Here is a 25,964-nt window from a genome sequence, read left to right as displayed (position 1 = left end):
GGGCAGTAATTAAGATTTTACATGGAGGGTTATATCTCTACTGTTTGCCCATAAATAATTCTGTAATGAGGGGGCTAGAAACAGTTTCCAGCCTCCAAGCAATGATAAAGTGCTTTTAAAGAATCAGAGAAATTTCTATTTGTATTAGAGATTAATGAGGCATCCTTGTGCCAACTCATATTTCATCTTTGACATCCTGCAGATGAGCTGCCGCTGGGACTAAATGAAACCAGTCTAAACATCAAATGCACAGGGTGTTTGAACAGAGCATTGAAGTTTAAATGTTGTAACGAGCGATCAAGGAATGTAGAAAATACAGGTTCTTAAAACCGTTCGCTTGCAAAAATTGATAAACTTTCAAGGCAGCCAGACACACTGGAGTCCCAAATCCTGCTCAACTGCTTTCCATGCAGTGGGACCCTAAGTGATCTGTGACCCTCTTTCCTCCCCTATTAAAGGGATGGCAGAAAGAAGAGGGGGGAGGGGATGGCAGAGGTTCTCCTGTTACAGGAGGATGAGGGGAAGTACTTAATGAGGTTCACAGGCACCAAGGAAGGTTAGCCTTCCCTTGGGCTTTGCCCAGAAGCTCAGTGATTTGAATACTACAAATATGCAAGCTGGGTGGCTTACCATTAACTTCTTTTATTTCCTGATTTAGGATTTCTTAATTAAACCTAATTCCTTCCTTTTTCACCCCCTGGTCACGTAGTCTTTTGTGGGTTATTTTTTGAAGGCTTGAAAGTTGCAGAAACATTTGTCAGACCCAAGCGGAGCTCCTCTTATCCAGATCTGCACAACAGATTTGCATTTTCTCAATTCAGCTGTTCCTCACATCCTGTCAGTGGGAATAGATGCTTAAACTGAATGATAACCAGCCTCCAGCCAAAATTACATAACTGGGGCATTCTTATCTGTCACCCACAACTGAACTCGCATCCAAATGACTCTTAAACAGCAGCATAATTCATTGTTTATTGGGGCCGCTCAAATTATATCTTGAAACAGCAGTTATATTAGGTCACTCAAGAAATAATTGCTGATTTGTATTTTGCCCTTAAAATGCTGACTTATAGTTAGGTTTCCTTGCTTTTGTTATTTTCTGTTTTGTTCTATGATGTAGCTCTAGCAGCACCTGGGACATGGTAGGGAGGGACCCACTAAATACTTGTTGGATGAATGAATACAGTTCCTCAAAAGTCAGGGCCAATTTTTAAGATAGCAGTTAAGTTATGGGAGCGCTTGTCAGTTTGCGCTAGCTGTTACACGCAAGAGCTGATTTACTAACTATACCTGTGGTGTCTCGATTTACTGCCTCTGGAGGGAGATAGACTGTAGAGTGGCTTCCCTTAGAGCTAGAGTTGGGTGAGGAGCAGTCCTCTAAAAATTGAAGGGGCCTCCTAGCAGATGGAGAGCTAGAGAGTTGAGCAAGAAGCTGGAATTGAAGAATAGTAGTTTCTGGGGCACCTGGGTGGCTCAGTGGGTTAAAGCCTTTGCCTTCGGCTCAGGTCATGATCTCAGGGTCCTGGGATTGAGCCCTGCCTCAGGCTCTTTCTGCTCAACAGGGAGCCTGCTTCCTGCCTCTCTCTCTGCCTGCCTCTCTGCCTACTTGTGATCTCTGTCTGTCAAATGAATAAAATCTTAAAAAAAAAAAAAAAAAAAAAAAAAGGAATAGTCGTTTCTGGCACTTTAGGGCCCTTACATTGTTCTAAATATTTGATCTGCTGAAACTCATTTCATCTTCCCAGCAACCCTCCAGTGTGGGTGCTCTTACTTCAGTCTTCAGATGAGGATTCTGCACTGCCAAGGTTAACCAACAAGCTCAGGAGAACAGCTAGTAAGTGGTTGTAGAGCCAAGATTCAAGCTGAGCAGTGCTCTGCTTCCTGAGTCTAGGAGTTTGACATCAGACCACGCTGGTGGTTGGTCCAATGGCTTGCCGAAAGCATGGACCACATTCTGATATGAAAGATGGGTCTGGAATCCATAGGAAAAAAGGAGTGAGAAGCAAGGCAGGTATGGGGCAGTCACCCAGACCAGGCCCCATGGAGGCCTCGTGGGGCAGAATCCTTCATTTAGATTGTCTCATGAGTACCGTAACACTCCAAGGAAAACTGGAGGGAATAAAACGCGGGCGGGTAGGGGTGGAGAACAATGAATGGCATCTCATTACTATGCCAAAGAGCACTTGGCCAATTAGACAAACACACACACACACACACACACACACACACACACGAAGCAATCTATGGTACATGGGCCAGTGGTTCAGAACCGGGCCTCTAGAATCAGGCAGACTTTGTTTCCAACCTGACTCTTCCAACCGGACAAGCTGTGTAAGCTTAATGATTTTTATATTGATTTATTCATAATTCAGTTCCTTTATACATGTCATTTTCAATATTACAAATTGAATTCTAGTGAAATTAATAAAGATCCTAATCAAATGGTTTGTTCATCATTAGATATGTTAATCTTTTCAGTGCTCAGAATAAAATTCAGCTTATTTAACAAGCAGGTATTTCTCCAGTCCTTCATTTTTGGAGGAGATTACAATTGGGAGACTAAACCTTAAATGAATGATTGAATTATCTCAGCTTTAAGATTAAATGAAGACCCTGTGCATTTCTTGAGATGAATTTAACAAGTGAAAGAGATTTCTTTAACCTTCCCCAGATAGTTGTTTTCAACTACATATGAAAAGGTCACAGAGAAGGTGCGCCTGGGTGGCTCACTTGGTTAAGTGTCTGCCTTTGGCTCAGGTCATGATCTCAGGTCCTGGGATTGAGCCCTGAGTCAGGCTCCCTGCTCACCAGGAATTCTGCTTCTCCCTCTCCTTCTGCCCCCCACCACTCATGTGTGCACATGCGCACTCTCTCACTCTCTCTAAAATAAATAAATAAAATCTAAAAAAAGAAAAAAGAAAGAAAGGTCACAGACATATAGGTGGTGTCTGTAGGGCACTGAAGTACCATCTATAAAGAAAGTTAATGGGCCTTTTAGTTTTGCTGTGAAATTAGCTGGGCGCTAGCCATATTTTATATTGTGTTAAACAACCATACTTTGTGAAAGATAAAGGGAAATGATTACTTTGTACAAATAGTTGGTGGAAGTCCATCTGTGAATTGACAGTAGTTACTGTACAGTCATTTCTTGGGTATATACCGACATATGCGGTACACAGACCAAACCAAAGGTAAATGAATATAGATGATGGAATCTTAATTTGTTAGCCAGTAAGCATAGTCACATGTCAGCTGGACGAGAGATGAAAATTGGGAGGCCTTTGCTCCAAAGTATTTTGGTAACTTGAAAATAAGTGTGAATTACTTTCATAATTATAAAAAGTAGAAGTTATAAATAAATAACATTTTCATTTTTTAAAAAGATTTTATTTATTTATTTGATAGACAGAGACCACAAGTAGGCAGAGAGGCAGGCAGAGAGAGAGAGGAAGGGAAGCAGGCTCCCCGCTGAGCAGAGAGCCTGACTTGGGCCTTGACCCCAGGACCCTGGGATCATGACCCAAACCGAAGGCAGAGGCTTTAACTCACTGAGCCACCCAGGCACCCCTAAATAACATTTTCAAACCCATCTATTTAACTTTGCTCCCCCATCTAGGTGATTTCTTTCTTTTTAATTTTCACTGACACACTGAGTAAATCACTCAGCTCCTTCTTTTTACCATATGTTCTATCTTTAACTTGGGGTACTTTGGCACTGAAATCCTCTGGTACAACTCCTTGTAAGTTTTCCTAATGACCCAGTACTGCCAAATTCAGTCACCTATTCCAGGGACGAAAAGGAAGCCAGTATGGAGGGAGCAGAGCACGCTAATGAGATGGGAGGTGAAGTGGCCAAGGTTGCTCTGTAGTGGCCACATCATATAGGCCAGTAAAGAGTGTGAGTTTTATTTTAGGAGCGGTGGGAACTCATCACAGCAGTGGTTCTCCACCTTACTGGACCCAGTACCCCCTTGTCGCACTTTATAGAGCCCTCTTCATGTCCTGAAAGGAAATGCTTAGATAATATTTACTACCTACTTAACGGTTACCTGATTGCTGTGTTGTTGCATCATAAACAACCTGGAAACTTTATGGCTAAAACAGTGATTTATTATTTCTGTGGGCTAACTGTTCTCTTGGTCTCACCTCCACTCACTCAGGGGACTGCTTTCAGCAGGTGACTGGGCAGGGCTGGGAGGCCCAAGCTGGCCTCAGGCATAGGGCTGGAGCCTGGGTGCTGGTTGGCCAGCCACATGCCTCTCATCCTCTAGTAGGCCAGCTGCGCTCCTGTACAGACTGGTGGTTTGGGGACAGTGTTCCAAGAGGGCAAAGGCAGAAGTGTGACACCGAGGCTCTGGAACTCCAACAGCATCCCTTCCACCACATTCTGTGGGTCAAAGCAAAGTGCCACCCAGGTGCCCTGGAAATCATATATCTATATCTATATCTATATATATATATATATATCCATATATATGTGTGTGTGTGTGTGTGTGTGTGTGTGTGTGTGTATAATTGGTACTACCCATCTGGAGAAAAATTTGGCAAAACCTAGTAAAATTGAAAATATACTCTATGACATAAAAATTTCCCTTCTAAATCTGAACTATGGCTAGAAAAACTCAGTCTTTATAATAAGAAGCTCTGAAGAAGAACATTAAATGCAACATTGGTTAAAATATAAAGAAATGGAAATGACCTTAAAGTCCATTAACAGGATGCTGTATAAATAAACTTGAAAAAAAAAAAAAACCAACAACAAAACAGCTTTACTGGGGTGCCTGGGTGGCTCAGTTGGTTAAGCATCTGCCTTTGGCTTAGATCATGATCCCAGGTCCTGGATTGAGCCCCGTGTTATGCTCCCTGTTCATCAGGGAACCTGCTTCTCCTTCTCCCTCTGCCTTGCCACCCCAGCTTGGGCTCTCTCTCTCTTTCTCTCTGCTGTCTCTCTCTCAAAAAAATAAATAAAATCTAAAAAAAACCCCAGCTTTATTGAAGTATAATTTAGATACCATAAAATCCATTCACATCACCCAAGCGTCCATCATGGATGAATGGATTTTAAAAATGTGGTATATCCATACAATGGAATATTATTCAGCCTTTAAAAGGAAGGAACTCGGGGCGCCTGGGTGGCCCAGTGGGTTAAAGCCTCTGCCTTTGGCTCAGGTCATGATCCCAGGGTCCTGGGATCGAGCCCCGCATCGGGCTCTCTGCTCGGCAGGGAGCCTGCTTCCTCCTCTCTCTCTCTGCCTGCCTCTCTGCCTACTTGTGATGTCTGCCTGTCAAATAAATAAATAAAATCTTTAAAAATAATAATAATAAAATAAAAGGAAGGAACTCTTCTCGTCCCATGCTTCCACATCAGTGTACCTTGTGGACGTTATCCTAGTGAAATAAGCCAGTCACACACAACACACACACAACATGGGTTCAGATACAAAGTATGATTTTTATGTATGATTCTGCTTACATGAGAGGTACCTAGAGTGGTCAAATTTGGAGACAGAAAGGGGCATATGGTTGCCAGGGCCTGTGGGGAGGAAGGAATGGGGGTTGTTGTTTAATGGGTAGAGTTTCAGGTTTGCAAGATGAGAGAAATTCTGGAGATGGGTTACACAATGTGAATGTGTTTAACACATCTGAACTATATGCTAAAAAATTGTTAGGATGGTATCATGTACGTTTTACCACAATTTAAAAAAGCAATTTTGCACTCATTTTAACTGGAGCAAATTTATAGAGTTATGCAGCCATCACCATAATCTAATTTTAGAACATTTCCATACCCCCCTCCAATCTTACCTTTTCTGGACATTTCCTATAACTAGAATCACATAATAGATGGTCTTTTGCGTCGGGCTTATTTCACGTCATACAGTGTTGGCGAGGTTCATCTCTGCTGTGGCTTCGATCAGCACTTCGTCTTTATTGCTGCATGATATTTAATGGTATGGATACACTACATTTTGTTTGGGGTTGTTTGTCCTTTTTGGCTATTATGAGTAATGCTGCTATGAAGAGTTGCATATAAATATTGTATGGACATATGTTTTCATTTCTCGTGGGTAGATATTGAGTAGAGGAAACTGGGTTTTTACCTGACCTTGTTATGTTTGAGTGAATATTATAGCATTGAAGTGGGTCCAGACAACAGATCCCAATTTCACATTTTGGAATTTAATACCTAAATATGAAATATGGCTCCAAGGTAAGGGCTATTTCTTAATCATCTACTAAGTGATTAATCAGTGGTGACTGATGGCATTCATTTATAGAGTACTTCCTATATGCCAGGCGTTATTTCACATTGCGATCTTATTTAATCATCACAGCAACCCTTGGATTGGGTGGTTTTACTGCCCCCATTTTGTGGATGAGGAAACAGAGGCTCAAGAAGTATCCCCATTCACAAGGTGACTCAGAGGAAGAGCCAGGGTTGGAGCCCAGGAGTCTGGCTTCCAAGCTAGACACTTAGTCCTACTGTAGCAATGCCCCCTAAGCTGAGGTTTCAGTGACCTGTGGTCACACGTGTTCCAGAAGCAAGTGATGCTCCTTCTAATGGTCATCAGAAGGTCAATAGTAGCCTAACACCCCTCCCTCATTCACCTCATTTCATCTCGTAACACAGACGTTTCATCATTTCACATCACTTAGAGGAAGAAGGGTAAGTGCAGGACAATAAGATATTCTGAGGCATAGGGGCGCCTGGGTGGCTCAGTGGGTTAAGCCTCTGCCTTCGGCTCAGGTCATGATCTCAGGGTCCTAAAATCGAGTCCTTCTCTCCTCGGCAGGGAGCCTGCTTCCTCTTCTCTCTCTCTGCCTGCCTATCTGCCTACTTGTGATCTCTCTCTGTCAAATAAATAAATAAATTCTTTTTTGAAAAAAAGATATTCTGAGGCATAGAGAGACCACATTTACATGACTTTTATTTCAGCATATTTTTTCAGCATATTGTTATAATTATTGTCTTACTGTGCCTAAGTTACAAATTAAATTTATCATAGGTATGTATTTATAGGAAAAATATAGTACATGCAGAGTTCAGTACTGTCCACAGCTTCAGGCATCCACTGGGGTCTTGGAACCTACCCCCTGTGGATAAGGGGGGACTGCTGTATGTCAATAAGTCTGTTAGTGTTGAAAATACTTCCCTTTGAGGCTCTTGGAATTGCTGTCAGATCCAGTTTGTAAACCATGCAAGAAAATCTTATTATAACTTTATAGTCATGCTTCTTTTCTTTCTTCCTTTTAACAATGGCAGCATTGATCACTTCATTCCCAAACTTGGCTAGGAGTTGCTTTTGTTTCTAAAAATCAAAGTCATCCTCAAAAGACAAGACTTTAAAAAGAAAGTCAACAGGCTCTGACCTGAGGGTGACCCCATGGTTGTCTTACAAAATGAAGAGCAGTGGCTTTGTGACAGCATTTTCCTTTTCTGCTCTGAAGCTTTGTCCTCTGGCTTTCAGGGGCATGGCTTTTTGCCAGGTGGCTGTGGTAGCATTCTTGACAGGCTGCTACTTGGGGAGAACATGACCATTTGGCCATAAATTGCATTTCACTTATTACACATGGCATCAGTTAATGTTTGCTATGTAACAAAGTACCTCAAAAGTTAGTGGCTTAAAGCAACAATTTATTTAGTTCACTCTCCTACAAGGCAGTAATTTGGGCTGGGCTCAGTTGGGAGATTCTTCTGGCCTTGGCTGGGCTTGTTCACGTGTCGGTGGGTAACTACCAGGCAGGCTGGGTACCAGCTAGTCTAGAATGACCTTAGCTGGGATGTATCATCTCTGTTCGACTTGGTCTCTCAGCTTCCATCAGATGAACCCTGGATTGTTCACATGGTAGCTGGGCAGGGGTGTGAGGATTCGAGTAGAAGTTCTCAAGCCCTCTTGTGCCTGAGGCTTGGAACTGGCACACTGTTACTTTCATGGCATTATATTGGCCAAAGCAAGTCACAAGTCCAGCTCGGATTCAAGGACTAAGGAAATAGACTCCGCCTCTTAATGGGAAGATCTATAAAGCTACCCCACAGAGGGTGTGGATCCAGGGAGGGGTAAAGACCAGTGACCCGTTTTGTAATTTACCTTGTACGCTGTATTAGAAATAGTATGGATCTGACAGCAGGTGGCAGGTTTGACTTCTGGCTCTAGCCTAGTGACTTCAGGGAAGCTGCTTGTTTCCAACTCCCTCCTCGCCTCATTTGTAAAGCACAGGTGGGAATTATTGAGAGGGTTAAATGAGGCAAGGTGTGAAAGAGCAAACCCCAGAGTCCAGCCGGGTTCAAATTCATACTCTTCCATCTATGAGTAAAGGACTTTGGGCAAGGTATTTAACCTTTCTGTGCCCCTGTTTCCTAATCTGTAAAATGGGAATAATAGTAACAATAACAATAACAATAATAATAATGTGTAGTTGTCATGAGGATAAATGAGTTCAGTAAAATTTAAAAGAGTGCCTGGCACAGAGAAAACAGTACACATTAGCTGTTGTGAACACAATTAACATGATGCCTGGGAAATAGCGCATCTGCAACAGAAATGTTACTCCCCAGGGTCCCGACCAGGTGACCAGTTGTTGTTTGAATAAATGGAAGGTGGCATCCTTGTTACTAATTTCTGGGTATTACAGATGGCCAAGGATGGACTTTCCTCATCATTCTAAAAATACTAGGGCCTTTTAAACATAATATATATTTGTAAAAATCTAAACATAACTCTTGGAAATAATATAGTGAGCTTAGAACCTGAGAATGCAATATGAAAGCCCTCCAAGGCTGAAGAAGCTGCTAGAATCACTGCCACGTTGACCAAGAAAGAAAGAAAGGAAGACAGCTAGTGTCCCAAACTTCTCTTGAGAATTAATGTCTAAAGGATTGGGAGCCATTTAAAAAAAAAAAATGAAAAAAAAGATTCAATTGATTCTTTTTTAAAAGAACCAACCTTAGGAGTGCCTAGGTGGCTCAGTTTTTAGGCATCTGCCTTCAGCTCAGGTCATGATCCCAGGGTCTTGGGATCAAGCCCTGCATTGGGCTCCCTACTCAGTGGGGAGCCTGCTTCTCCCTCTCCTGCTCCCTCTGCTTGTGTTCCCTCTTCCCCCCCCCCCATATCAAATAAATAAATAAATAAAATCTTTTTCAAAAATTAAAACTATATAAAAGGATCTCCTTAATATAAGTCATTGACCCTCTTGGTAGTTTTGAGAGCCGCAATTTCTCCTGCTACTTTTGAGGAACAAGAAACCTCAAATCATAAACTAATAACTGATCCAACAGATGTTTAAACTGTTAATGCCTTAGAATAATAAAAGGGTTACCCAGGAAGTAGGTAAAACAGAGCTTTCTTGAAAATCACATTTCTGTGTCCCAAATCAAGAACTATGGATTTTTCCATATTTCTGCACGAAAGATCATCTATCAGTGATTGACAGTGTTCTAAAGTAGAGGTCTGCAAACTATGGCCTATGGGGCCAGCTGCCTATTTTTGTAAAACAAGTTTTATTGGAATTCAGCCCCACTCATTCCTTTACAGATTGTCTATGGCCACTTTTGCACTTTTGTACTTTTTCAGTAGAGCTAAGTTGAATAGTTGTGATACAAGTCTAATATTTACACCTGCATTTTTAAGAAGAAGTTTGCCAACCCCTGTTCTGAAAACCTGAAACTACCCAGATTTTTATAGTAGTACCTGCTGCTCTTGTGTGGGAGGCAGAGGAAGGGAAGTGTCATGAATAAGTGTAGAGTTTAGAGCTATGCTCACCTGAATTTAGGGCCCAGTTCTGCCTCTTTCTAGGTATGTGACTTTGGACATTGCTAGCATTGGAACCTTGTGATTTTAATCTTCCTAAGCCTCGGTTTCCTCCTCCATAAAATGGAAGTAATAATAATGGTTATGGTTAGTAGTAATAAGAGAGTTTATCAGAATTAAATAAGATAATGCATTTAAAATGTTTAGCTCAGTGACTGGCATAGCTACAGTGAAAAGTAGCAATAACATAAGAACAAAATTAAGTTGGAGAAAGGTTCCTTAGGCTTGGAATAGAAGACTAAAACTGAGGGCAGTAGGTAAGGAAGAGGTGGGTGGAGACTGCCCTGTGGGGAGTTAAAGACTGGTGGGAGATTAGACTCGGCCACGTGGAGGGCTCTGACAGAACACAATGATGAAGGGTACGGTAGGGGTGCTGGAGTCACACATGTGGGCTCGAATCTCCCCCTCCAACTTGTGCTAGTTCTGGGCTCCTGGGAAGATTCCTTAAACATGAGTCTCAGTTTTCTTATCTGTTAAATGGGGAGGGTAATAATCCTAGTACCCACCTCACCAGAGCTTTTGAGAGGATTGAATAAGAAGTTGCATGTATACTTAGCACAGGGTGAGTGTTCAGTAAGGGGTAGCCATTGTCTTTCAGGACTGTTTTGAAAGAGGGATTCAGGAAGAGATGCAGCTGGCAGCAAGTGAGAAAACAGAGAAAACGAGACCGGGTTGACCGTGAATAAAAAGAATAAATCCTGTTTCAGGCAGGAATGGTGAGATGGATCATCAAAGTCTCTGCCAGAAGCTTCCTTTTGCACAGGACTTGACCAATTTTTCCCTCTGAGCAGAGGGTAGATCTTAAAGAGAATGCTCTAGACCCCTTGATCTCTTGGAACCTTGTCTGTAAAGCTAGGTTGCAAATAATTTTGATACTGAGATAGGAGTTTTCGTGGGGGTGGAGTCTTCATGAAGACTTGCTTGTTCCTTGTTGAATCTTTGTTGACATTGACCTTCCTGGTCTTTTATTTATAGTTATAGTTGCCTTCCCTGGGACCCCTGGGCTGCCCACCATCTATGTGATTCTGAAGGGGGAAGAGGTCTTAAGGCAGGAAATCAACTGTGCAATTGTTAAGATAGAACTTCAGCATTTTTCTCAGACTGATGGTTTATTAAAAGGCTACAATACCATTCCTGTTCTGTCATGAATTGGGTTGTATTCCACTGGAGCAAATTAAGTTTGAAACACATAAATATCATCATAAAGATTAGACATTACAGTTGGCTCAATGTTCCTGGTGATCCCCTGACATCGAGCCATGCCTTTGGATTAGCTTAATTGGAACATGAAAGACCAGAACTAAATGAGAATTTAATTGGACTGATATATTGAACAGAGCTGGCTTAGTGGCTCTGTTGTAAACTTCACTTGAGAATTCTTTCCAATGTATCTCTGAAAATATTTTGAGCGCTCAGAGTGAGGTTAATAATTTTTGCCATAAGCAGTTTTTGATAAAAGGTTGATATTGTTAGCAGTAAAAAATAGTATGAAGTCAGAAGAGTGTGTTATAGTTGGCTGTGTTAAGTATGTCGAACTAACCAGTCCCATATCTGCCAGTTTACTCTGAGGGCCAACCCCTCAAAATGGCAGAAAACCCCATTCAAACTCACTTCAGTGAAAAAGATTTTTTTTGTTGTTGTTTGTATTTGTACATGCTCTCCCATGAGGAGATCTTCCACAGCTTGATCTGGAGCCCAGATGATGTCTTCATGACGTGGTTGCCTCTCCATCTCTTGATTTTGTTTCTTCTGGCTTGGCTCTACCCTCAAACAGTCCCCCACCAGTGACACCAGCCTAGGTCTCATAGGCTCAAGTGTACCTGAGAAAGAGAAAGTATCTTCCAGAGTTTCTAATTGAACAGACTCAGGTCTATTACCTACTTTGGAGTCAGTCCTTGGAACCAGGGAATTTAGTGGGCAGTGGGCTGTTGGGCAAAGGAATGGATCCCTAACCTAATGCACAAAGCTTTAGAACTGGGGAAGGGTAGATCCCCAAAAGGAACTCAGGGTCCAGTGACCAAAAGAAGGCAGAAGGGATACTGGGCAGCTAACTTGGCTAGGACTCATTATGCTGCAAATAGCAGAAAACTGCTATTCGTTCAGGGAATTAGACAGTTCTGAGATAGAGAAGGAAGATCTCAGGATTGGTTTGATTTAGGAGCTCAGTGATGTACTCGAGGACTTGGTTCTCTTCTGCATCTCTGGTTGGCCTCTTGCAGAATTGGTTTTATCCTTAGGCTAGCTTCCCTCAGAGTGGCAAAACAGCTACTGCTACTGGCCTAGGCTTTGCCCCCACCTACTTCAGCAACAAGGAGAGAATGACCAAGCTAATTTAGAAAAGCAAAGGAAATTATTTCCCAGAAGCCCCAGCACATCTCCTCTCATACCTTATCAGTCTGAAATTGATTACGCACCCATTCTCCATTCAGTGATTCTTTTGGGCCTGGATAAATGTGGACCAGATTGGTTTAGGTCTCAGTGGCAGGTGGGGTGGGATTATCTGGACTGCCTTATCGGGGTTCACACCTGGAGCTGGAGAGGGGGTTAATCCTCTCTATTCATCACTGCTACAGCCCAGCCAGGGCTTGGCTGCTGGACATTAAGTTAATAACCACAGTGGGGCCATGGCTTACTCATTTCTTTATCTCTAGTGTTCAGTACAGGCTTGGCACATAGTAGGTCCTCAGTAAATGTTTACTGAACAAGGCCAAACTGGAATAGTCCACCTTGCGTAATTTGGAAAGAAATCAGGAGTTTTTTGTATGAGTAAAATGATGCCTGAAAATAAAGCTTATCTTAGCTTTGAATATGGATTAAATGCAGAGTCTGGATAGAGGTGATAAGACTTTCCATCTCTTTTCCTATCCTATCCCACGTAGCATAAAATTTTCCCTTTCGCTTTGGTTGCTCATCAAATTCCATTACAATGAAGAGTGTTGTAAACAAAAGTTAGTATCAGGAAATTATTTCTAACTCCTGATAAGTCATTCGATGATCTCATGACACTAAAATTTGCCACTATGAATAATTCAGTAAAACAGAATCTTCTATTTCTTCTTAGAGTCCTTACCACCTAATGGTCATTTATTGTAATTTTTTATTTTTTGAGCAAAACACCCAAATATCTTTTAAAGAGTGCAAGGGCTTTGGTCAGTGAAGGAAGAAACTCCACTTCCTGGCCTTGACTAATAAGGGAGTTAGAAATACCATCAGCTTTTGTTTGAAAAAGTTTTCTAAGGAATGGAAAAAATAGATTCTCACAGGAAAGGTGTGGTAGAATTATTTTAGCATTACTCCTTTTAATTAAGAACACTTTTAGAAATGACCACATGACCTCTGCTGAAAGTCTTGGCCAATACTTTGTGTTATGAGTACATATTTTTAGGTTCTTTTGAGAAGTATTGTTTTTCTCTAATGAAATTCTAATGCACTGCGGGAAAAACTGGACTTCTGTTTGAAGTTTGCTTTGATAAGTATTTTGGCCTCTAATTATCATCCAAGTATGTACTCATTTCTAGTTTGAGTTATTTACTGCTTTTGTCATGTCGGGGGGGGGGGTCTCCAGCATGTGGCAATTTACTGTGGAGAATACCTATGTGGGAAAAGAGGCTGTGACATTCTAGGTGCATGCCATACCCACAGCCTTAACTTCAGTCCTCTGTCCCTCCCTTGTCCACATCCCCATCACCCTGGCTGCAAATGATAGAGCCAGGAATAAGTGTCACACTTAGGGAGGCCACTCTAGGATGCCAAGTGGCTATAAAATAATCTGATACAATTGCTCTGCCCAATAGGGATGGCCTATCCTGAGTTGTACCTTACCAACCCAATCAGATTCTTCCTCCTGGGGAGTAGCGATGACAAGGGCTTAGTCCCACACAGATCAAGAATGAGAATTGTTGAGCCACAAAGCTACTGATGGACGAAGCTACTGTGGTTAGCTAGAAATTGTGCCCTGAACAGCCATGGACATTGGTTACTTCTCCCTGAGACCTGCCCCCAGTCAGAGGAATTCCCATTTTCCTTCCACTCCTTTTACCTTTACAGTACCCCCCCTGTGACAGATAGAATATATTAGTGTTCACAGATGTTTGTGGGCTCCTCTAATGGAGAGACCATGTGACTGCTTTGGTCAAAGCAATGTACGGACTTGACATATGTCATTTCCAAACACACGCTCTGAGAGTCAAAGCATGGTTCACCATAGTCTTTTCACTTGATAACTAGTGATATTTCAGAGAGAGTAAAGAAAACATGGAGCAGTTGTTGATTGAAATGTTCATGTAACATGAGTCAGAAATAAACCATGGATGATAAAAGCCTCTCAGATAGCAAAATCTATCCTTAACTGATGTGTAAAAACAAAACAAAACAAAAACAAAAACCTAGTAACCAAGGTAACCTGAGCATATTTCTATCCCTTGCAAACCCAGAGTCTCAATGAACACAATGTCATAGCAAGCCACACTTCAATTCACAAACCTCACAGCAGGTGCTTTTGACATTTCTGGGGTGGAAGTACATTCATTACCTGATGCAGATTTAGTGCCTGTCCAGTGCTAGAAGTTTCTCTCCCCAGTCTCTGCACCTCCAGTCTGTCTCCTGTACGCATACCCCACATGACCCCTGGATCGAACTCTAGTTTCTGTCTTTTCTCCCTGTTGGGTTTCAGCCTTTTATGATGATGTTCTCCCCCGCCATCCCCTCCCTGAACTTTAGTACAAAATTTCTCCAGCATATAGAACAACTAAAAGACTTGCAGAGGGAACACCCACATATTTACCACCTCGATTCTATAGTTACCATTTTGCTTTATTTGTTTGGTTGCATATCCAACAATCCATCAGTCCATCCCTCTATCCATCTACCTTGTTTTTTGGATGCATTTTAAAGTAAGCTGCCGACTCATGAGGACATGATGATGCCTTTTCCCTTGACATTTAGTCTTTTTCCTTTTAATTCTGGATTTTAAAAAATGGCTTTTTAACCTTGAGGTTGTCTTAACTGTTTCCTCTGCCTGCCCAAACTTGGACATACTCACCCTTTAACAGTCATGAACTCAGTGTATTTGTCCACATTACGTAAACCCTGGGTGCCCACACTTTCTTAATCTCGCTCCCTAATTTTTCTCTTGGTTACTTCCTCTCTTATCTCTTCACTCACCACAACTTTTCATTTGCTTTCCCTTCTCTCTTTCAGCTCCCCGGCAGATAATTTTTAAACTAAACAACAGCTGAACAATATCACCACTGTTCCAAGTGTCTGAGTATGCACGGCACGTCCACACTTGCCCAGAACAGAAGGAAAACACAATTTCTTCCATTTTATTTCTTTGCATCAAAAGTGATTAAATCTGTCTGCATGACCTTCATACATCAGACCATTTGACTATTTTAAAAGTCTATTTAATAGAGTAAGTTAAGCTGCATTCCCTTGGTAGAAGGAATCTTTACCACCAAACGGCGCGGTAAATGCCAAGGGAACAATGCATCTTTTGTAGGACGGGAGAGAGAGACACTGTCATCTTACAATTGCTGAATTGTTTAAATTATTATATGGCAGTTCATGCTAGATACATATTTGCATTGTTGTACAAGTATTTTCTTATTTTGGTTAAAGATGGCTCTTTGAAGGGATAACCTACTCTTGCAAGGCAGGCTTAGAAAACCCCATTCCATGGGCTGGGACATTTAATTTTATTACCCTGACCAGGAGTATTTCAATTTTTTAATAAAAGGCTATCAGCAAGAAGGTAAAAGACTGCAAACAATCTCCAGTAACTCAGACACCACCATATTTTATTTACTAACAGCTATAATAAAGCTTTCAGTAAAAAATATTAAGTGGAGCTTTCCTTTTTTATGAGAATCAATTTCATAACCATCTTTTCAAGCTCATCTAGGATTATAAAGCTGAGTTGGCTGTTTTGAAGTGAAGGGGGAAAAATAGGAAAAAAGTAGGAAAATTTTCATGATAAAATATTATGAGAAGAAAATGAAGAGAAATTGTCCAGAATTATATCATTAATTTCTACTTTAAAAAATCAGAATTCTTGTAAATGGGTTCTTTCTTGGCATCTAGAAGGACAAATGGGGATTAGCGGATTAGAAAAGAAAGGAATAGGAGTTAAAACTCTTCCTGTTGTAAGCAATAAACAACCGAATGCAAACTGGCTTAATTTCAAAAAATATGTTCGTGGGGTGCCTGGGTGGCTGAGTCATTGAGTGTCTGCCTTTGGCTCAGGTCATGATCCCAGTGTCCTGGGATCGAGCCCCACATCTGGCTCCCTGCTCTGCCGGAAGCCTGCTTTCCCTGTCCTGCTCCCCCTGCTCGTGTTCCTGCTCTCGCTGTTTCTCTCTCACTGTCAAATAAATAAATAAAATCTTAAAAAAAAAAAAAATATATATATATATATAAACATATATTTGCTCATATACCAGAGGACATGAGCCAGGGGATTTGGGCTTTGTTTATAGCTGGATCCAGGATCTAGTACAGTGTTGTTAGGAATCTGCCATTGGTGGTCTAGCCAGCAGCATCTCCCTTCTTCCTTGCTAATAGAACCCCAAATTTATTCATTTTCTTTAGAGTTGCTGTGTCCTTCACGGATGACTGGGCGAGGAGCCCAGTGCAGGGCTCAATCCCACAACCCTGAGATCATAACCTGAGCCGAAATCAAGAGTCAGATGCTTAACCAACTGAGCCACCCAGGTGCTCTTCAAGGTCTAGATTTAAATAAAATCCTTCTGTGATAATTCCAAAAGCATGTAGTTGCCTCCTACTATGTGCACTATCTTTTATCAGTCCCTGCTGTCAGAAAATAGGCTTGTCCAAAGACGACTAGAGAAATGTCCTCAGAATTCTTTGCATCACCCCAAGTTACTGTTTGTTGACATACTTATAAACCTCATAAAAGACTTGTGCCTATTTCCCCTAACACAAAAAAGCAATTATCTCCTCCTCCTTTGTCCTACTCAGACATGTGGACAAAGAGTATAATTTAATTCCGTCTTCTCTCTTTTCTCTTTAGAGAAAAAGAACCAAATTCATTGCCTGTGATTTTCTGACTGAGTGGTTATACAAGTAAGTTTTGCTTGTCTTCGAATATTCAATGACCCTAAGGGTTCAATAGTGTTAATTTGCAAACAGAATAGCAACAATTGACTTGAATTTTTGCTTATTGTTTTCTTGTCAACCAAACATATGGCATCGTTACCAGTCAAAATCTAAAGAGGATAGGGGAGGCTTTCACAGAATTCTTCTCCATTCCGTTTGTGGACCAGTGGCTGAAGCATCAGTGAGTACCAATACAATGCCTCAAATAATTTCTTCCTATTTTAAGATTGTGTTAATGATCGTTTTCTCCAATCCAGCTAACTCATGTAACTCACCCAGGACTCCTGGTCAATTATATTTGTGGCTCTTATCTCTGGTTATTTTCAGTCTAGGCTAATCCTACCCATGTGATGATTATTCAAAAAGCACTTCAAAAATAAAGCAGAAAACTTTAAAAAATTTTTATCCTAAGTAATTCATCTCTCTGTACTCTCTCCTTCCCTCTTCCTCCCTTCCCTCCCTCCCCACCCCCTCTTAAGGTTATTTTGTCTCAAGAAATATGACTAAACTTTTCTAAACATTGATTTTTAGTTAATTTTTAGTTACCCATCAATTCTACATTTAAAATATTAGAGCATGAGAGATGCAGTTAAAACTGTCTTTGACCATCATTCTAATATGACTCTTCTCACAAATGTAATCAGTTTAGTCTATAGTGCATCCTTGCAGAGCTCATAGAATTGGTGGTTAATGTGAAATTAGATTATATCATAAAAAATTAGTAGTAGTATTTGCTGTAAGCGAATTTCCATCAATATAATGATGATGATGAGAAATAACATTTATTGAATGCTTATGTCATTGTTCTCAGCATTTAACACTAATGAACTAACTTGATCCTCATAATGATGCTATTACCAGCCCTATTTTGCAGATGAGGAAATATATGCATTATTCTGCAACTTGCTTTTATTTGACTCAAATATATGCTTTGGAGATCTAGCCCTGTTGATTCAGTTACATCTCATTCATGCCTTTGATGGTGTTGCAATATATTTCATTTCTAGATTTGCATAATACACTCATTCTTACAATAAATATTTATTGAGTACTACAATGTGCCAAACATCATTCTAGATGCTGGAGGTAAAGCAGTAAACAAAGTAGCCCCAAATCCCTGCCTTAATGGAGTTTATATCCTAGTGGGGGATGTCAGACAATAAGTAAATAATTAAATGCTGTAGGGAAAAATAAAGCAGTGAGGGGGGAATACAGAGTATTTGAGGGGGCTTAATTTTTGCATAGAGTGGTCAAGAGAGATCTTACTTGGAAGATGACATTTAAGCAGTGGTCTACTATTTTAAGCCATAAGTCGAGGAAAGATAGCTCACTCAAGAGAAAATGACATATATTTAACCTGTTGTTTTGAAATGTTTTCATGCCAGCCCTTTGCAAGAACAATTTCAGGAAACTGAGGCATTAGAAAATTAAGTGAGCCTCATAAAACCCCACATTATACCGAACAAAAGACCTTAAATTAGGCCCTTAACCCTCAAATGTCACTTTTTTTTACTTAAATTGCCCTTCTTGAGAATGCCAAGTTGAGTAGACTCTTGACTTTCTTAATTTTGAGAATTAAATGTACCCCAGGTATTACCAGTGTTTTTTAAGAGGGTGTTTTTTTTTTTTTTTTAAAGTAATCTCCATACCCAACACGAGGCTTGAACTTGTAACCCTGAGATCAAGAGTTGCATGCTCTACCAACTGAACCAGCCAGGTGCCCCATTACCAGTTTTTTTAAAAAATCTGAGAGTAGCTACACATTGAAGGAGAATGATATTGGAAAACCTTGTTTTTTAATTCAGCTTCTAAACCTGTGCCTAATTTTGCCCACTATGAAAATGGAAGACCCATAATGTATTGAGTATAAGTGACTAATAAATGGAATATTTGCATGTTTTTCTAAGACCAGGTTTTTTCAGTATCATTCTGTTGCTTTGCCTTGAAAATGAAACATTTTCCCACTTCCAAGAGTGAAAAAGAATCTTAAAGATATGAGAACTTTTCTAAAGAAGAGTCCTCTCAAATCCCCAGTCACTTATTATACAAATATCTTAATTTAAAATGGTTGCTAACTTCTGCTGGCAGTGCATATAAGTATACTGAGAAGTAGCCAAAGCAATCATTTCACTTTAACTCCGCAAGAACAAAAAGCGTAAGAGCTCTCACCTTAACTGGCATTTGTACTCTCTATTTCCATAACCTTCCAAAGAGATGCCAAGAAGTATATTAAAACTATAAATTATATTAATCTAATTTGATGTAATAAATATTTATTGAACACCTACCACGTGCAATGCACAGAGCCTGGTGTTGTAGAATAAATTGAGATGAATCAAATATGGCTCTGGCTCTGGGGTAAGAGAGCCATGTTTACAACCAGCCATAGTTCCTGTAGTGAGTGTTGTAATACAGGTGAAAGCACTGAAGGGAATTGGGGAAGCATAAGACCATTCACAGGCCCTCCAGACAGGCTTGGAGCCAGCCCAGTTAGGGCAGAGGCCAAGCTGGTTGGTGCCCAGATTTGGTTTTGAGAGGCAAAGACTCAGGTACTGTATCCTTCTTGAAGATATTTTTGACCAGATGAGTCAGAGAGATAAGTAAGAATGAGGGTAGGACCTGGGAAACAATATCTAATCCAGGTTTTTTGAACCTCAGCACTATGACAATTGGCACCGGGTAATTCTCTGATGTGGGGCAGGCCTGTGCATTCTGGAATGTTCAGCAGATTCTCTGGCCTCTGCCCACCAGATGCCAATAGCACCTCCCTAAAGCCATCACCAGCAAAAATATCTCCAGACACTAGCAAATGTCAGGAGCATGAGGAGTTGAGCGCAGCAAGGAGCCAACCAAGTAGCCCCTGGTTGAGAACCTCTGACCTAACCCAGTGGGTTTCTACCTTGGCTGCACTACAAAGTCATCTGGGAAGCTTTTGCCTGGCTTCACCCAAGACCTGGTAAATGAGACCTATTAATTCAGGGTATAGCCTAGGCATTGTTGTTTGGGGTTGTTGTTGTTGTTGTTGTTTAATAGCTTCCTGGGTGTTTCTTATATACAGCCAGAGTCAAGACCTCATCCCTACAGCAGAAGACAGGCTGCGTCTAAATAAATAGTATAATTATACCAGTATAAATAGTATGCTTGAGGTAATAAATAGTATAATTTAGTCATTCCTCTGCTAAGCACTTTTACACGTTTTATCTCATTTAATCTTACCGACAACACTAGTATGTAGGTACTAAAGCTGAAAGGAGCTAGGAAGTTTCAAACAAAGTGAGGTAGGTCTTAGGCAAATATGGTGATTGTTGGGGGTGCAATAAATGGTCATTTTGGATAGGGCTTAAAGGTACAGATTGGAGGAAAATGAATTTTGAGAGAAAACTCCGTCAATGTTTTATAAAGGAAGCAAAATATAAACTAGCACTTCAGGCAGCTTTGGACTGGGGTTAAGAGCATGAGCTCTGGGGACAGACAAACCAGCATTCAAATCACTAGTCTACCACTTACTTGTCACATGACCCTGGGTGTTTTAGCTTCTATTACCATGTAACAAATTACCCCCAATGTTTAGGGGCTTGAAACAATAAATACTTATTACCTCACAGTTTCTGTGGATCAGGAATTTAGGTGCAGCTTGGCCGGGTGGTTCTGGTTCAAGGTCTCTCCTTGGCTACAGTCAAGATGTTGTAGGGGCTATAGTCTTCTGAAGCTATGACTGAGCCAGAGGGGTCACTTTCACAATGGCTTCCCCACATGCTGGTGGCTGAAGGCCTCAGTTTTTCTCCACATGGGCTTTTCCATGGGCTGCTGAGTAGCCTCACCATGTGGTGACGCCTCTTTCAGGATGAGAGACTCAAGACCAAGAAGGAAGCCGCAGGGCCTTTTGTGATCCGATCTGGAAAGCCAAACACCTGCAAGTTCGACCACATTCTGTTGGTTAATTTAGTGAGTCTCTAAGTACAGCTCAAGTACCACGTTCAAAGGGAGTGTGATTAGGCTCTACCTTTCGAAGAAAGAAGTATCAGACTCTTTGCAGACATATTTTAAAAGTGCCACAGCAGGTCACTCTGTAACCTGGAACCTCCATTTCCTTGTTAGTGAAATGTTTAGTTCGGAAAATTAGGAAGATGCAGTGAAATGATGCACCTGCAAATGAAATCACGAGCAAGGTCAGCCCATAGTAAACTGTGGCTTACTAGTGCTACAGATGCTGTCAAAGGACTCTGTGGACTTAGGAAGAGAGATACAACAGAAAAGGGTACTCAAGGCCAAAGGCAGGAAAGTGGGAGAAGGCAGGACTTGATCCAGGCACAGGAAACCAGCACAGCTGGCTCACAGAGCATGTGAAGATACAGGGATGGGATAGGAGATAAAGCTGGAGGGGAGTTAGGGGCTGGATTTTGGTTTTCAGTAAAACCATGAGGTTTGGGCATTATCCCATAAGCAAGAGAGCATATTAAAAGATTTTGGAGCAGAAGTGTAATGTGAGCAGGCTGTTTTGGCAAGATAACTCCCAAGAATGCAGGGGGATATGTGAAACTGGGGGAAACCTGATTACCCTCTTGAACTGCGACAACAGGAATGGAAAAGGAGGTACCGGGGATGGGTAGAGTGGATGGATGGTGTGGGATGAGTTTAGGGATAGAGAAGTGATGTGCCTAAAAAGGTGAGATTTGCTGGGCAAATGGGAGGCCCATGATAGAAGAAAAAGACCTTGCCAGCAAAGCAGGCTCAAGGGTAAAGGCACATTGAGATTGAGGTGCCTCTAGGACATCCGTACTGGGAATATTGGCCTGAAGCTCAGAAGTGGGGTCTGGAGAGAAACATTGATTTTGGAATCAGGGTTCCCATGTCAGATGTACAGATTGAGCTGAGATGGACCACAGCTAAACTTTGGGAGTACCCCAGAGTTGGTTCCAGAGATGCAGTGAAGGAGGCACTTACTCTAAGTCATGTGGTTGGCAGTGGTGACCATGGCTAGTCTTCTAGTTGTTTGCAAAGCAAGTCATTGTTTGCACTTAGATTTTATGTTAATTTGAATGACCAGTAGGGAGGGAGTTGGAGTATATTACTTTTCTATTGCTGCTGTAACAAATTACCACAAACTTGGTGTCTTTGACAAAGTTATTTTCTTACGGTTCTGGAGGTCAGAAGCCTGACATGGGTCTCCCTGGGCTAAAATCAAGGTACAGGCAGGGCTGCATTCTTTTCCAGAGGCTCTAGGAGAGTACCCATTTCCTTGCCTTTTGCAGTTTCTAGAGGCTTCCCGTATTGGCTGGTGTTGCCTTCCTCTGTCTTGAAAGCCAGCGGCATTGCCTATCTCTGATCATGGGTTGGGTTCTTAGTCACATTTCTCTGACTCTCTTTTGCCTCCCTCTTCAACTGTGAAGGACTCCTTTGATTACATTGGCTCACCCACCTAATTCAGAATATTTTCCCCATCCCAAGGTCTTTAATTTAATCACATCTGCACAGTCCTTGTTGCCATTATAAAGGAAACATAAGGTCCTAGGAATCATGATGTGGATATGTTTAGGCACCATTGCCTACCTCAAAGGGTAATGGAGAATATGGGAAAATTGAAAGTCCCTCACTCATAGGAATTGCCTACATTTTCTTGGGGATCACTGACATTTTGAAATGGTATTATGGGTTTTGCAAAAATGTTACATGCTCAGAGAAAGGAGTAAAAGCAAGCAGAAAAGCTAAAAGAAAAAGGTGAAACTCACTTAATAGCCTTCCAGATCTAAACATTGTTGACATTTTAGTGGACTTCTTTTCAGAGGCTTCTCTACGCATGCATACACATATATTAGATATAAGAAGATGTATGTCTTGCTCTGAGACCAGAACTACAAGTGAAAGGAAATTTGAGGTGGAAAGGGAAAAGCTGAGCAAATTCATAGTGGGTCCTGTCATTCTGCTTGTTCATGTAGGTGTGGAGGCATCTGCTGAGAGGGTGGCCCAGGCAGGTTCTGGAGGCTTGTGGGGGATGGAGGAGGGGGCTGTAGCAGCTGCCATTGTGAAATTGATAGGGAATCAACTAGGGATAAATAGGGATGGCCCAGCTGATGGCCTGAATTTGGGGTGCATATAAACAGCCTGCTTTTGTGATTTATCACCAGCGACCCTCTGCAACCCTGGAAAGGGGGTGGAGAAAACAGATGGTTGGGTAAAATCAGGGTTGAAGACTAGCAAAGCTAATATAGTAAAATGTCTAGACTGGGCCTAGGGGATCTTAAATAAAGGGAAAACATGGTTAACTTTTCTAAGAATAGTATCTTAGGTTTTTCTCAAAAACTACCATATTTTTGAAATTCTGTTAAGGAGGGGCGCCTCGATGGCTCAGTCATTAAGTGTCTGCCTTCAGCTCAGGTTATGATCCCGGGTCCTGGGATTGAGCCCCACGTCAGGCTTTCTGCTACATGGGGAGCCTGCTTCTCCCTCTGCTCTGCCTGCTGCTCTGCCTTCTTGTATTCTCTCTCTCTCTCTGTCAAGTAAATAAATAAAATCTTTAAAATAAATAAATAAAATTATTAACCATTTAACAACCTATTTTCAGAAAGAGAGAGAAACACTCCATTATGTGTTCACTTTGGAAGTAACAAACGTACCAAACTTGGAGATATTAAAATGGGGACTGTAGGGGTCTGTATGGATTTTGAAATTTCAATAGGTAGATCTTATTTGGATCATGATTCAAAGAAAGAAAAATTAGGAGGCAGCTGATGATGTAAAGAATTATTGTTCTTTTATTTAAGGTATAATCACTTCATAGTCATGATTTTAAAAAGTTATTACCTTTTAGAGAAACATGCTACAATATTTATGAATGAAAGATGAAGTATTATAATGTCTGTGGACAGGGTTGGGGGAGTGACATTCAATAACTGACAGGCAGAACAGTATATTTGAAGCTGGCTGACGGTGACTTGGGTTCATTTTTGTTTTCTGTCTCCTTTTTTTGTGTCTTTGAAATTTTCCACAATAAAAAATTAAAAGGAAAAGAAACAATGAGATTTTTCAAAGCTCCTCATGACCGCTTGATTGAATGATGGATGTACCGTGGGCAAGAAGGTATCTTATGACTGGCAGAGTCAACTGGGAGGGCTGAGAGTTGTTCTCCACTGGAGGTGGCTGGAGTGACAGACAGTGGGGAACACTGAGTTTTCATGTGATCATGCTGAGAAACTCAAATGGCATGGAAGGAAAATGGCTCTGGGGGCAAGACCAGAGTAGCAGGCGTGGACCAAGTGAGAGTGGTGCTGGGGAGGCATTGGTCGCCCTTCCTGACACCTGGCTCTGAATGTGCGTGACTCCCCAACAGTTCCCATACCTCAGCCTCATTTGCCCTTCACATCCTCCTTCTGATGCCAAATCCACTTCTCCCCAGCACCAAAGAGAAGGAGGGTTAACATGATCAGACCATGGCTCCAGTAATACTTTTCCTTTTAACAAATACTTTTTGTAGAGCAGGATAAATCTCTTAGGTTTTGCAGGCTACATATGGTTTCTGTTACAATTACTTCAACTCAACCATTGTAGCAGGAACGCAATTATAGGCAGTGCGTGTATAAACAGGGATGTCTGGATTCCAGTACAACTGTATTTATACAAATAGGTGATGAGTCCGGGGCGCCTGGGTGGCTCAGTCGTTAAGTGTCTGCCTTCAACTCCGATCATGATCCAAGGGTCCTGGGATTGAGCCCTACATTGGGCTCCCTGCTTGGTGGGAAGCCTGCTTCTCCCTCTCCCACTCCCCCTGCCTGTGTTCCTGCTCTCCCTATCTCTTTGTCAAATAAATAAATAAAATATATAAAAAAAAAAAAAAAAAAAGGTGATGGGCCAAATTTGGACCATGGGCTATAGTTTGCTGAGCTCTGTTTTAGATACCAGTAACCTTCTCAAATCCTAGTCTTGCATAGGGACTAAAAATACAGGTGTGCCTGGGTGGCTCAGTGGGTTAAAGCCTCTGCCTTCGGCTCAGCTCATGATCCCAGGGTCCTGGGATCGAGCCCCGCATTGGGCTCTCTGCTCAGCAGGGAGCCTGCTTCCTCCTCTCTCTCTGCCTGCCTCTCTGCCTACTTGTGATCTCTGTCTGTCAAATAAATAAATGAATAATCTTAAAAAAAATAAATATATGTGAGTAAGTGGGAAAGATGGAAGGATTAGAGGAGGTTAAGATCAGAATGGGGATTTGAAAAATTGAGATATGACAGTCTTCAGGGACAACCTGTTCTAAGATACGGCTGTTCTATTGAGTGACTGACACAGTGGAAGGTGGGGGTCATGGAATCATGTGGACTGGAAGCCATGGTGTTGCAGGTGCCATCAGTTTGAATACAGAAGTATCTGAGAAGGCTGGCGGGGGAGGGGCTGGAGAAGATGACAGCCGGCCACATCCTGGAGCCGTCAGAGGTGGTGTAAGAGTATCCTAGAGAACAAAGTGGCGACTGTGGAAAAGTAGGGATTAGGAACTTGGGCTCTGGAATCGCATCTCCACCTTACAGACCAAGCTTCACTGTTTCTAGCTGGGCAGAGATGACTTCATCTCTCTGAGCCTTAGTTTTTTCATCTGTAAAATGGTCTTTCATCTAAACAAAGCTAATTCTTTACCCGAGAGGAATTCTGGTGCAACTATGAAGAGGCTACCATTTTTCCAGTACTGATACGTATACAAACAGCTGTGTTCCAGCTATTTAAAGGGAGTTATTTATTTGTTGGTTTATTCAGCTAATATGTATTGAATGCTGAAATGTGCTCTAAAATTACAGAGCAGACACATTCACAAGCTGGTTGGCTACTGCTTATTGGATAAAAAGAAGCCTTCTTACTCTACACTGTGGAAATATGACACAGATAAACATGGTCCTGTCTTCATGGACAGTTTTTGTGTATAGTTGGATTGCACTATGCATGTTCTTAATTTATACTCATTCAGTGGTATGTTTTTGGGGGAAAGAGAGAGAGAGAAGGAAATAAGATTTTTGAAAATTCAAGCAGTTCCCCTTGCCATTCCACTCTGGAGGTTCAGCACAA

The 25,964-nt window shown here is 41.5% G+C and overlaps 1 protein-coding gene across 1 annotated transcript in view; it reads left to right on the top strand.

Moving 5' to 3' along the window:
* LOC111156236 (IQ motif containing K) overlaps positions 1-25,964 on the top strand; it is a 122,574-nt gene that overhangs the window by 12,216 nt on the left and 84,394 nt on the right. Inside the window, exons 5-6 of the mRNA XM_022516987.1 lie at positions 16,840-16,892; positions 17,029-17,106. Coding sequence (XP_022372695.1) covers positions 16,840-16,892; positions 17,029-17,106 — 131 coding nt within the window. The remainder of the gene's footprint in view (positions 1-16,839; positions 16,893-17,028; positions 17,107-25,964) is intronic.

The sequence above is a fragment of the Enhydra lutris genome, unplaced genomic scaffold (genome assembly GCF_002288905.1).
Source record: "Enhydra lutris kenyoni isolate GAN:26980312 unplaced genomic scaffold, ASM228890v2 scaffoldscaffold45, whole genome shotgun sequence".
Lineage (NCBI taxonomy): Eukaryota > Metazoa > Chordata > Mammalia > Carnivora > Mustelidae > Enhydra > Enhydra lutris.
This window is presented reverse-complemented; position numbering and strand designations above follow the sequence as displayed.